This window comes from Aythya fuligula, chromosome 3 (genome assembly GCF_009819795.1).
Source record: "Aythya fuligula isolate bAytFul2 chromosome 3, bAytFul2.pri, whole genome shotgun sequence".
NCBI classification, from domain to species: domain Eukaryota; kingdom Metazoa; phylum Chordata; class Aves; order Anseriformes; family Anatidae; genus Aythya; species Aythya fuligula.
In genome coordinates this window covers 24,243,501-24,257,268 of record NC_045561.1, presented here as the reverse complement: position 1 = coordinate 24,257,268, position 13,768 = coordinate 24,243,501, and the positions used below count along the sequence as shown (strand labels likewise).

Genomic DNA, 13,768 nt, shown 5'->3' with positions numbered 1-13,768 from the left:
TTTTCTTTTCTAGAGCAATATAGCTGTAGTGTGTTTTGCCTAACACAGAATGCTGATGAGCACACATTTTCATACCTAATCTCTGTGCTTCTCTACTGATGACAGAACTTCTGTTGCATGGAGAAATTGGAATCTAATACAAATAGGCAGTATAGAGTTGGAAGAAAAACAGAGAAATTATTTACCTTTATCTTAAGCTATCACAAGTTGTAATACAGGCATATAAGGCAACTGGCTTACAAGACTGACCAACCATTACATTGTTTCAGGAAGGGATTCCATGGTTAGGTAACAAGTATGCCATTTACCTTATGCAATAGCGATTCTTCTACATTCAGTTGTCAGAAGTGTAGAAATGACTTTGTTCATTTTATTCATGGAGGGAATTCTTGTGATATTACCTACCCTTTGTGCTATTGCTGAAGAACCTTTAAAATAGTAAAGTACATATATGGACAGTCTTTGGGGATAAGTCTCTTCCTGCTAAAAGCTGTCCAAGTAAATATTTTTTACAGTAACTTCAGAAGTTTACAAATAGCAGTATTTTAATATTTGTGTGTTTCTCTCTACTTTTGATGGACAGGTGAAGCCATCTCAGCTTGTTGATTATTTACAGCAGAAAAAAACAGAAGGCTATACTATTATTGGTGTGGAACAGACAGCTAAAAGTTTTGATCTTACAGAATATTGCTTTCCAGAGAAGTCACTATTATTGCTGGGGTAAGAATGTGTGCTTTTTGTAAATCTACCTCTTGCCATCCATCCATGCCCTTCTTCTAGTTGGACCTGGGTATTGTGAAAACTGAGTGACATGTAAAGGTGGAATTAGAACAGGAAGGGATTGGGAAATTGGCAAGGAGTTTGGCTTTGTGTACTAATGGATGGGAAGTATGGATATCTACTCCTGAAAGATCCTTTTTTCTCATATTTAGTAACCAATCTATATACTGCAACTCCTTTTTTGTGGGAGACCCTTTAAAAATTCAGGATGGGGCAGATGTGGCATGTAGAAGCAGGTACAGCATTTGTAGTTTGAGCAGAGGCTGAGAGGACTTTAGAGAAAAACAATGATCAGTTCCTACAACCAGGAAGCTTCAGATGTGACAAAGAAGAGGCTAAAGGAATCTATAAAGCGTCTAAAGTCAGAAAGATCCTGGAATTGCTGGGCTGCCAACTGAGATCAGGAGGAAGGGGCTGTCCCTCCTTTTAGGACAAAGTAGGCAAAAATACCTCTGTTTTTCAGCCGTTTTTAAATGTAAATGTAGTTTGTTTTTAGACTGTAGTTTTCATAACCAATTTTGTTCTCTACTAATTAAAATAATAGCTTTAATTACTGAAAACCTTTGGTATCTTTTGATGTGCTCATTCTAAGGAAGTGAAATATTTCCAGTTGAAGATTTTGGTCAGTCTGAAATTCCCTCGTACCAAGACCTCATCACAAGTGAAGCGGGTAGTTGAGCCCCCCTGCTGTGCCAGCAGCTTCATGCCCTAATCTTATTTACAGCTATTTATTTTGCTGTGGATTGTCCAAAACGAACATGGGGGAGTCCTGGTGCTAGCTGTTGCTGGCCCAGTGAACTGAAGATAAAATGCTCTGCCACTTCTCCTGTACCACAGCTTAGATCACCCATGTTTTCTTTGCATCAGTAATGTATACTTGCTTTAATAATAATAATCTTGTGCTCACCAGTTACATTTAAGGGCAGAAGCTCCATTTTCTGAATGGTATTTGGTTGCTATTGTGACTTCTGTATTTTCTGCTTTCTGGAACATCTGTCTTCCCCCATATGTAAGTTGCTGTTTCTTCTCTATTAGAAATGAACACGAGGGAATCCCAGCAAACCTGATTCACCACCTGGACGTTTGTGTGGAAATTCCTCAGCAGGGTATTATTCGATCACTCAATGTTCATGTCAGTGGGGCTCTGCTCATTTGGGAGTACACAAGGCAACAGGTGATCAAGCAGAAACAGAAATAACTACCAAGAATTTTGTGCCTTACAGTACATCTGGGTGACTTCCTATGGTGCTACAACATGAAATTCTGAACAGAAGAGATACAACTCAGGGTGAATGAGGATTTTACATTTTGCATGTTTTGTTCTCTGTAGTTCAGAGTGATTTTTTTTTAACGCCTTAATGCTTTACCTCCTTAAATAAACTGGTTTCATTGGTAATAAATACTATTTATATTGCACGTGGTGTGTGATTTATTTTGTGATCATCAACACAGTACCATGAACAACCACATTCAAAACATACCAAAATTCAAAACAGAGGATTTTTACTGTGGTTATTTTTGATGACAGCCATATTTGAAACTCACCACATGCCCTCCACTTACAACAACCAAAAATTCTCTTAGTATGAGTAGTGCTTAATGCTTCCAGTACCAGGTAGTGTAAGTAAATTTAACTTTCAAAATATATATGGAATCCGGTCTATCACAAATGTCTTGTGCTGTCCCTCATTGAAGTGTCCTTCATGGTCAAGCTTACTGGCCCTGCTATAAACCTTGGTAGGCATTTTTAAAGGAGTTGCTTCAGTAAGGTAATTAATTCTAAATTACATGAAAGTTCCATAATGTGTGATAAATAACTGCCCTGCTTACAACAGATAGTGATTGGAAACCACCTGTTACAGCTGACAACAATCCTTACTCTTTCTTAAGAAAAAAAGCGTACTCAAAATACATAGCTTATGTATCATATACACAGCATACATTAGGCTTTTTGATGGCTACTGTTGTAAAGTGAGTATATTTTAAAATACTTTGAAACACTTGGCCAATGATAAATGCAGATTACATAAACCACCCTCCCCTGGCTTTTGAAATGGTAGTGAAGTTGGAAAAGCTTTCTTAAGAAAAGTGAGCTCACTTGCTGAAAACCACTTTTATTCTTTTTAGAATATGTACATGGTGCTATCATATAATCATTTATTTATTCTTGTGAAACAATGACTGTCATTACACAGTCAACAGCCCAGCACCATGCTACTTTGACCTTTGACTCAAGTTGTCCATGGTTGTCCATGACCATCCTTTTTTCAGCAGATGTGAGACCCCGTAACAAGAACAGTGGCCTGCATTTTAGGAAGACAGGTTAAGCAGTTCCTGACCTCGAGTTCTTGCAGTAAAGCAGGTTCTGTTGCTTTCTCACGCATCTTCCTTCCACAGCTTTATTCTCATCAGCTATACTTTGAAAGCAGAGTACTTAAGCCTTCCCAGCAGTTTCTGGAGGATGAAACCCTTCTGATTCAAGCTTCTTTTTGTATTTTAAAAAGTCTCTTCTTTTGTCAAAGTATTTAACCTGTTTATAAAGAGAAATAACTCATGTTCATCATAAGAAACTAGCAGAAAAAGGGCCTTTGTGCATCATAACAAGACTGAGAAATACGTGGTCTTTTGACTGATAAATTTAAGTAGTATTTTAGCTTTCTACCGCAGTTAGGAGTTTGTTGCTTGACTGAAGGAGAAGATTCAGCCTGTCATCACCTCTCCCCTTATCCCCATAGACATCTAATAAGAGTAGGCTACTGGGTTGCATTTTTTTGCTGCAGTAAACAGGGATCATGGCTAACAGGTACATCCAGCAGCTTTTCTATGGTATTGCAGAGTGCAGGACCTCTGCAAAGCACTGCAAACACCACCACTAGCACTGGAGATCCTATACAGCAGAGCTGCAGCCCTCAAAGTGTAAGTCAGCACAGCCACTGCGCGCGTACTGATTTGTTCAGCTGATTTTGGTCCGTGGGCTCAAATAGGAAGCATTCAGCCCCTCAGACACCACTGGTGACAAGAAGCAACACCTGTTAAATCAGATAGGAATTGCAGCTTGTGCTTGGGAAATTGAAAAGCATGCAGGCCACGGAAGAGTTATGTGCAAGCAGATGGGTCACGGTGAAGCCTTGCTGTGCAAAGAAAGGGTTTTATGCGCAGCAGGATGCCAGGTGTGAGCCCTGGGCCTCACCTCCCTTCCCCATTAGCCGTTCTCCTTTACCAACGATAATTTCTGCTGCTTCCTAAACCTCCCTGGTCCCCTTCAGCCCTTTTTAAGTTCCAGCTGCCAAGCTGCACGCCCCTACGGGCTGCCTTGTTTATCGGGGAGCCCGGGCTCGCGGTGTTCCCCTCTCCCCTCTGTGCTCGGACCCCGCGGCCGCCGCTCACCCACTGCTGGGGGCAGCGTGCCTCGAAGGCCAGCCGCAGCTCCTGGCACCGCGCCGCGTCCTCCCCCTGCGCCTCCAGGCAGCTCCAGAAGTCGTCCCTCGCCCCCCAGCACGCCTTCCTCTCCTGCATGCTGGGCGCCGACATCTTCCCTCACGCCTGACGCGGGGCGCCCGCCACCGCGCCTCGCCCCTCACCGCAGCCGGGACCCCCGGCACGGCTCGGCACGGCTTAGCCCTGCCCTCCTCGGCCCGGTTCTGCTGGGTTTGGCCCGGCCCGGCTCGGCTCGGCTCGGCTCGGCCCAGCAGGGCCCGGCCCTCAGCAGCCCTACCGAAGGTCAGGAGCAGGCGCAGGCCCGGCGCAGGCTGCGGGCGGGGCGGAGGCGGGGCGGGCGGCGGCCATCCCGCCTCCTCCGGGGGCTGGCAGCCAGCCTTGCCGTGCTGCGTGTGGGAGTCACAGAATCACAAAACAGCCGAATTGCATCCACAAGGGTCATCCACCCACCCATCCATCCATCCCGGGTCCCCACAGGACCACCCAAAGCACAAACCATGTGTCAGAGCGCTGCCTAAATGCTGCTTGAACTCTATTAGGCTTGGTGCTGTGACTGCTTCCCTAGGGGAACTGGGGGGGTTTGTGGCGCTGCACAATTAATTAAAGGTCTTTGCCCAAATACACGCCAGCCGCCTGTAAACGCCAGGTGCTGTGCAGCTCCAGAAGCGCCTGTTTCCATGGAAACTCCCTGCGCTGCTGCTGTGGGGTGGGTGAAGTTTTGGTGCCTGTGTGGGTCTCCAACATGAGCCCAAACTGGTGGGCACTGAGCCGCCGGCACCTGGTGCTCTGCAGAGCCATGTGGAAGGAGCACGTTTTGTCAAAATGCTTCCTCTGAGGGATGTTCCTGGGGCGCAAAGTGCATGTGAACGCTGCAGTACACCTGGCAGTCTTTAACACAGTCTGTGCTCTTGTCTCTGTTTACTTTAACCACCTTTTTATTGCTAGACTGTGATGGGTAGGAGAGGGCAATGCAGTAATTTAATCTCTAACATAATGGGGACTTGAAGGTGAGCAGAAGTCACTACGACAGTAGGATTTCAGTTATGGGCTTTATTGAAAATAATTGATATAGAAGTAAGTAATCTTACTCATGGCTCTTAGGCATGCAAGCTTTTACAAGCATGAATATTAAAAAGAAAATGGCCATTAAGTTTCAGGACCAAAACGTGGTAATAGCAAGTGTCACTTGTGTTTCAGATTTTAAAATTTATGCTGCATATAATGTTGTTTACCTAGTGCATTCCTGAAACTGAAGGAATAATGTGATTATATATAATTAATCACAAAGCCCCAATAGCACATCTGGGATATTTGTGATAAATAGTTTATTCTTTAAGGGTTTGCAGTCCAAGAAATGCTTGCTGAAGACATTTGTAAATAATTCTGTGTAATGGATATTATGGAAATCTAGTGATCTGGCTTTAGAAAGTATGTGAACAGAAAAAAGGCAGATTTCTCAATATATTTTTAATGACAATGTTTCCATCTGGTTAAACTGCTATCACAAGGAGCTGATTTTTTGTTGTTGTTGTTGTTGTTGTTAATTTGCCAATTCTAAGCATCTATCTTTAGCCCTTCGCTTTGGGGAAGTGTGCCCAGTAAGTAATAAATGGGATATTTTTAATAGGCAGGCAGAGGCAAATGTTCTAGAAAGATGAAAGGCTGAAATAATTCCAGATTTGTTAGGTGAGCTGCTTGCCACAACTGGAGCCTCTGAATTATGTTTCCACTTAATAGTTAGCGAGATATTAAAGAAACAGGTGACTGTCATCCACCATCTTGCCAGGACTGCGTTGAGGTGAATTGTGTAGGGTTTGTACAGTAGTTCAGCTCTCAGATTCTTCTGTGCCTGTTGTTAACTGGGATACAGATCTGCCTTCCGATGAACCCCTTACAAATCTGTCCTCATCTGAAGACTTATTTACCCCATATTTACCTGGTCTTACCCAGCAGATTCTGGACTGTCTGCCATAACGATGTCTCCTTTCACTGCTGAAGCAAGTAGCATGTAACAGGTATCTCTAGGACTAGTAATGAAAGCACTTCTTGAAGTACCATGGCTGTGTTCAGCTTTGTGCTTACACCAAGAGCACAATTAATTTGTTTTTCTTGCATAGAAAGACTCATGTATAACCTCCTCTAAATTATGATCTTTATCCATAATAAATTTTCAGTGGCTTTCATTTGAAATAGTGTTCCTACATAGCCCCATGCCCAACTATTTATTTTGCTAGAAATAATAGCAGGATTGTACCTGAGGTGGCTCAGGGCATTGTCTTCTGTTGCTGAGCACCAAGCCATATTTTAAAATAAAAATTACAAAAATATGTAGCATGAGAGAACCATGCATCAATATTTTCTCTTTCTTGCTTTTCAGATATCTGCTAAAGATGTAACTCTGACTCTTCCAGTGTTCCTTGCAATGTCTGAGGAAGGAATATGATTAAAGAAATCATAATAATTAATTGTGTCTGGTTTTATTATTAAAAATGAATAAATTAAGCAAAGAAATACCATGAACTGAAAACAGTAGTTGCCTCTTTCTGTTCGTCTTTGAAAATGTTTTAACAGAAATTACTTAAATGGTTGGACATCAGCCATCTCTCTGGGAAGCTCTCACTTAAATGAAGACAAAAGCATTTAATTTTAAACAATGAATTTTACCGTAGTTCAAAGCACTAGGCAAGCATTGGGTGGAGAAAGGATGTTTGCCTACTAGTACATCAGTCCTACTTCATGAAGCACAGAAGCTCTGGAAAAAAAATCTAGAGGCTTTGAATGCCTGTTACTGAAAGGTCTTAAGAAGGGAGAAAGTAAATAGCAGTCATGAACAGGTTAAACATGTTATAAATGGCTCAGGATTCAAATTAGGATTAAAATAAAAATAGGATTTATTGAAAGAATATAAAGGAATAGAGGTAAGCAAACAGCGCTGGGTGCACCGGGAGTCTCCGCTCCACCAGGACGCACACCAGTTACATCAAGCAGCTGATTTTTATGCTCCTAGACTAATACATATTCATTACTACTTCTAAAAAAATAGATTATTAAAATTAGCTTCCGGGGTGCAGTCCCTCCTACTGGAGCATGCGCAGTCTCCTCTGGGGTCTCTTCTGGGGGTCTCTAGGGGTCTTCCATGCTGAAGGCTCGCAGTCTTCCTCTTCCCCTTTGTACTTACTGGGCACCATCCCAAGTTTACAGAACACCTTCTTCAAAACACCTTCTTCAAATCTTGTCTCCCAGCCGCTTTTCAGCTTCTTTCTCGGCCCCCCCCTAACCAGATACCAAAGATCCACATAGTATCCCATAACAGTCACTAGTTGTTATCAGTTGTTCTGAAACTCCCAGACACACGGGTAATTAAAACATTCTTCCCCAGCCATTCACAGACACATCTATAGCAGTGTTAGAAATAGAAGTCCGGAATAACAAAAGCAAGCAGGTTCATAAATTTAAGAAGTGATAAATTGGCTAGAATGAGGAATGAGGGGGAGACTGGGACACACTGCAGCTGTGGTTCAAGCATTGAATTGCCAGTGCAGGGCCCAGAGGCAGACAGGATTCAAACATTTCAAACAGAATTGTTCTTTATGGACACGAATTGTTAAAACATTCCTCACAAACAGCAAGGTCCCCTTCCAGTTCTTGAGATCTTGTAGACCAAATTTTAAATCCTACTTCCATCCTTTTGCTGCCTGCAGACCCTCACAGGTTACTCTTGGCAGCAGCATCAGCTTTGAAGATGCAATCTGCAAAGGCAAGCATAGAAGCACCTCGTTCTTGTGGAGGGGAAACATTCATCCATCTTTATACATGTGGGTTGAAGTCTTCCCCACATTGCTTTCTGAAATTACATTTGTGGTTTATTAGGGCTCAGTGGGACTTAAAATCTCATTGCAGTAGGTCATTCTTTAACAAAAAAGGTCATCTTTAGCTTTAAGATAACTTTTTAAAAGTGCTTTAGAAACTAAATACCCCTCTTGAAGAATCAGTCACTAGAGAAGACCACTGATTTTTAAAGCAAGAATTTTCTGAGCCTAGTAAGGGAATTGCTTAGGAACTGACAGACAGTTAGTAAGTTCCTCAGCTGATAATTAGAGTTCTTTTTTTAGTAGCCACCGATGTTACTAAATGATCTGTCTATGCTTATAAAGAGAACTTCTCTACTTCTCTCTTTACATAACTTTGCAGGTAATACCAAATGTTTATAACTAAATAGCTGAAAGAGGCATATTATACATACTATACTTTCTGTAGCCTTATTCAAAGCATTCCTTTTTATTATTTCATAAAGACCTTATGTTAAATTTTATTTATTTATTAAAAACAACATGAATTTCTTTGGATGAATTAGCATTTTTGTTGTTGTTGTTCTTTTGAATGAATAAAGATGGAAGTATGTATGAGGAGAAAGAAAACTAGATTTTTGGGGGGTAGGTTTAGCAAATCAGTTTTTTGAATCCCTAACAAAATGTGCATTTCCATGTTCTGTTTCAATGCAATGTGTGTCGGGTTTCTTACCTTGATTTCCTCATGCTGTTTTTGCTGCATGTTGTGATCCTTGCCATAGGGATTGCCAGTGTGAAATGAACATAATAAATTAGGTAAATGCTTTGGGACAGCTACCGCAGCTTTCTGTGCTAGCTCTGCTTGTACCAGAGGGCTGCGTGTGCCCAGGAAGCACTGGAGGGGGTTTGATGAGGAAGGATGAAGCAGGCTGGTGTGGAGGAGGAACAGGGGAGAGAACAGACACAACAGTGATTTTCATCTTCTTCACAACTCTGCATAGTAATGTGAAGCCTACAGAGAAAAGACTGCCTTTGTTTGAGGCCCTTCATGGACATCAGCGAGGTGCTCTGTAGAATGGTCTGAATATCGCTAGGCTACCTAAAAGTTATGACAGAAATAAAAAATCCTAGAGTGTGAGGATTCTGGTGAGGCGTTGAAGTCGTGTGTGTTAATTATAGGCAATTGTTTTTAAAGCCTTTAATTCCTTTTTTTGTTGTTCAGTTTTTAGAAAGGAAGAAAACAGAAAAAGGAGTATTTGGGGAAGAGAGGCAATGGTAAGGCAGGAATACTGACCAATTCTTATTCTTCTGTTGGCTCCTGATTAGCAATTCTCCAAGCCCACGAAGGATGACAAAATCTTGCTTTGCAGCAATGTTGATGTTCAGTTTCTTGCAAGAAAGCTCAGATGGTAAACTGGGAATATGCCTATTCTGCAGACAGACTGATTTTCAAAGCCATGTAAATGGAAGAAATCTCACGAATTTCATTTGGATGCCTTCAAATTACCATGGCATGATAGATACTGAAAGCTAAGAAGTGGTCCCTGGTTCTCTCTGAGACTGAAATATACTCAAAAATTTTTTATCAAAAAGCCAGCTGAATGCTTGCATCCATGTGTTATATTTAATAACCCATCAGCTGCACCGATCACCTTAGCGTTCACTGTAAACGTTTCAGTGAAGCATGGGTGTGCGGTACCAGATGGGATTGCTTTCACAGGCAGAAAGGCAACATTGTTCTGAAACATGGTGAATATTTGCTCTGAAGATCAATGTCAATTTTCATAGCAGCCAAGCTAGCAAGTAACATGCCTTTGATCACATCCAGAATCACCCAAGGAAAGGGAAATGGTTTTGTTTACATGTCAGGAAAGCATTAAAAATATATAGCCAAAACATATAGGCAGGCATTTAAAATGTAGCCAAAAATCACATGGACAGTATTATACAGCTGCCTCTGTTTGCTCACTAGACTAGAGTCATTAAAGACTTGGCAGCTTCAGAAGCCGGAGGGACAGCAACAGCTATTGCTGGTAGACAACAAAGCTGGGCTCACCGGCTCTTCGTGCGTGCTAGCGGCCAGCAGGGCAGAGAAACAAAGCTGAAGCTCACATCTTATAAGTCCTCACACATCCCACTGCTTGGACCCCACTGGAAGACAGCTTTGAGTCTTAAACATCTTGGTTGTGGGTACATGCAGAAGCTGGAGGTTGGTGTAAATACTCTTTGGAAGCTAGGCAGGGTCACCCTACCCTGAGGAAAGGCAAAGGAGAAGGGACCAAGACCCAGACGCTCAGTATTCCTGTCCTTTCATGCTCAGTGGAGCCTGAAGGATGGGTGACTTTCCACACTCTCATCTGGGTGCTTTTTTGAGAGGATAGCAAGCATTGTACTTAGATTTTTGAGGCATTTCTAATAGAGCTTCTCACCAAATTAAGCTATTGTGGGTCAAAGGAGAAGGTTTTCATGTGGTCTAGTAACTGGTTAGTGAGGCAAGAGCAAATGATTTTTCTCAAAAGGAGAGAGATGATCAAAGGAGCTATACTGACAGGAGTACATCTTTATAAATGATTGGTAAATGACGATAATTTTTTACTGATTCAGGACGGTGAAGGCTAAAACTGAGAGAGGACCTTTCACTGTCATGTGGGCAAGCAGCAAAACAGCTGGTGTAATTCAGCATTAATAGCTGCAAGATAATGGGAATAGTAAAAAGTCTAAAGTGCACAAGTTAACTTTTCACTCATAAGAGAGTTTCTCAATTTATGGCAAATAATTCCTTTAAAGCACATCTACTTTATTCTTCTTTATGTATCAGTTGGGTGAAAGATGCTGTCCCATTGCAGAGAGATTGCACTTAGCAGGTTCTTAAATGCAGTGCTGATGTGAGCTCCACAGCCTCCACCCTTTAGGCTGGTTTCAGACTTGTAACTCTCCTTCTGTTTCATTCTTCGTTTCTGAAAAGTACACTGGTTGCATCGTAGTGTGTCTGTCGTGTGTGGAGGAATGCAGCTCGCCACCCTCCTTAGAATAATTTTGTGCGTATAGAATGAGTGATAGTATATTTCCCTCCAACAGAGTTTCAGGTAGAAGAGAGAAGTATGAGGCATTTTATCTTCAGAAACTTTAGTTTGAGCTGCTGGTCCTGCCCTTAGGAATGTTATTTCCTCTAAAAAGAAGATATTTAGGCTGCAGGTGGGCAGCTGTTCATTTGACTTCCTCTTTGCTTTCAAAAGATCTTTCAGCTCCTTTTTTTTTATTTCCCTTTTTGATGTTCAAGACTTTTAAGTAAGGAGCAGGCTGTCACAGAAGTGCCCTTAGAACATGCCAACTGAAAAGAAAATCTACTTGCTTCTCTTTTAATAACGATGAGCTAATTAAACTCGTCCATCAAAATCCGTTACTGCTGACTATTTCTGCAAAGACAGCTTGTGTGAGGGCTGGATTGTGAGAGAAGCTTCTCAGCCTGGGCCTTCGCTGAGGAGTAGCTCGGTTCTGGAGGCCTTGCAGGACTCCTTGCTGTCTGCTGTACAGATCAGGGGTGTGGAGCCAACCTCCATGTGGTTCCTGAGTTTACAGCATGAGGTCATTTCTGTCCTCATCCCATCTTTCCCATGCTCTTGTTCCACACCAGCATCATTACTTTGGGCTCCTGTTCTTTCCCCATCCCCTGAAGAACCCCCTAGCCCCAGCCTGTGGCCTGTGCCAGCCCTGACCAACTCAGTAGTGTGCCTGCTTTGCACACAGAGCAGCACTGTGGAGAACCTGAGATGAGTGAGGCCGACCCCTAAAATGGCAAAGCTAGATGCTGGTTGCAGTGTCTTCTGTTCATCTGAGTGTTGTGGCTGGATTTCTGCCTTTTATAGCTATTTTCTGAAGGCTGCTGATATGAATACAACCATCCTTGACAGAAGAACAGAAGAAACTTTCTAATATAAGCCCGACTCTGACTCATGTGGTGATGAGACTATGGATGGCTGTAACAAAAAATGAAGGCAGCAGCAGGAGTCATCTACAGACAGGGGGGCAAGGAAAAAGACTTGCAAGGGAGGGGGAGAAACTGTTGGTCCTTCCTTGGGTTCCTCACCACTGCATTGTGCAGCCGTGAAAGGGGGCAGCCACAGTGGCCTGGTGATGCTCTTTGCTCTCTGGATATTTTTGTCAATTTGCTGCTTATACAAGCCCACTGGATATATAAGCAGGGAGGAGCCAAGTCGCTTTGTGAGGGATGAGGTGGAGCAGAAGGCTGCCTATCCAGGTCCACACCTTAGCCCCCTCCTGCAGGCCCGCCTCAGGAAGAGGTCTGAGCTGGCTGCCCTGGGCCATGCTGGGGCTGTGTACCGAATTTGTCCTGTGTATCTTTTACCAGGCCAGTGTCAGGAGAGTTCAGTCTTGCCCTTGCCTGAAGGGTGACCCAGCTGCATCTAATGCTTTCTCAGAAGGGCTGGCTCTCTGCCTCTCCTTCTGGGGGGAGCCAACGACTCCAGTTCCTTTTGCTCTTCAGCTTCAGGTCTGGGAAACCCTGGCTCTCACAGATGCCCACATGTACCCATACGGGTGTGCTGCTTTCTTGACAGTCTCCTCATCACACCTGGGCTTCACTCTGCTAAGTTTCATCAAGCACCTTCTTGCCTTTAACGAGGTGTTCTGGGCAAGGTGTTGCCTGAAGAAGTGTAGCTCAGTTCATTTGATTAGTCTGTGTGTAGTTTGGAAGTGCTTAAAATGGGTTAATCTAGTTTCCTCAGCTCATATTCAGGAGAGACGCTGTAATAAAATATGGTTTGAAATCCCAGCCCTTGCCTGTGTTCAGCCTGTCCTCGGGAAGGATAAACTGGCAGAAGCAATGACAATCACATTTTGTAAATCTCAGTTCTACTGATGCTGCTGTCTGCTGTGGTACTTAAATTCCCCCATGATCTGCACTCAGCACTGAAGAGTCTGCTGCCATTTTAGCAATGAACACACACCAGGTGCAGATTTTGAAACATCATTTAGAGCCTTTCAGGTATGTATTGGACTGCATCAAACACACACCAAAATGGAGTGCAGAGATGACAGAAGATGGTACTTACTGGAATTATGGAAAATAGAAGGGCTCTTTGTACAATCTTATTTGGCCTCAACTCATCAGGGAGCTTGCGGAATGATGTGGGATACTTTGAGGGTGACAAAATGATATACCTGAAGATGCAGTAAATTTTAATCTGGGAGCTTTGAGACATAAGCCTGTGTGTGTGCCCTTCACGCCAGCTACTAGCATTGTACATGTCCTCCTGTCTTGTACCTTAACCTCTCCTGATTCCCCCCAAATTTTTAAAATTGAGCTGTGTTACCCTGACTGGGACGATCAACTCAGCTTCCCACAGCCTCAGATTTTTGCTTGCATGTGTAATCTCCTCTGGCAAGTCTTTAGTGTCTATTTGGTCACAGAGAGAGATGTAGAGAACAAACACACAGCCTGGGCCGGGGCCTTACTATTCCCCGGGGAACTGGGGTTGTTTAGTCCAGAGAAGAGGCTCGGGGGAAACCTTATTGCTCTCTACAACTGCCTGAAAGGAAGCTGTGGGGAACTGGGGGTCGGCCTCTTCTCGCAGATAACTAGAGATAGGACTAGAGGGAATGGCCTCGAGTTGTGCCAGGGCACATGACAACGCCTGCAGGGCTCAGATTCTGGTTTTGTGTTGAAGGCAGTGGGATTCTGAGCAGAAGGAAAGCTCCTGCAACACAGCTGGGGCTGTGAGACTGGGCTGAAGGTTGGCCGA

General features: G+C 43.2%; 2 protein-coding genes across 2 annotated transcripts in view; one reads left to right on the top strand and one right to left on the bottom strand.

Moving 5' to 3' along the window:
* TARBP1 (TAR (HIV-1) RNA binding protein 1) overlaps positions 1-2,196 on the top strand; it is a 34,358-nt gene extending 32,162 nt beyond the window's left edge. Inside the window, exons 29-30 of the mRNA XM_032183759.1 lie at positions 584-720; positions 1,816-2,196. Of these exons, the coding sequence (XP_032039650.1) occupies positions 584-720; positions 1,816-1,978 (300 nt within the window). The 3' untranslated portion in view covers positions 1,979-2,196. The remainder of the gene's footprint in view (positions 1-583; positions 721-1,815) is intronic.
* On the bottom strand, positions 2,190-4,490 carry LOC116487242 (cytochrome c oxidase assembly factor 6 homolog). The gene is made up of 2 exons (XM_032183945.1): positions 4,168-4,490; positions 2,190-3,310 (listed from the first exon to the last, which is right to left on the bottom strand). Exons 1-2 carry the CDS (start codon positions 4,309-4,311, stop codon positions 3,215-3,217), a joined length of 240 nt encoding a protein of 79 aa, XP_032039836.1. The 5' UTR covers positions 4,312-4,490; the 3' UTR covers positions 2,190-3,214.
* Positions 4,491-13,768: the final 9,278 nt, after the last annotated feature.

Bases quoted from the DNA above. Each gene is read 5' to 3' on its own strand.
- LOC116487242 (XM_032183945.1), bottom strand. From the start codon at position 4,311: ATGTCGGCGCCCAGCATGCAGGAGAGGAAGGCGTGCTGGGGGGCGAGG. The intron at 3,311-4,167 runs GTGAGCGGCGGC...CTTTATAAACAG, and splicing joins CACGCTGCCCCCAGCAGTGG to GTTAAATACTTTGACAAAAG.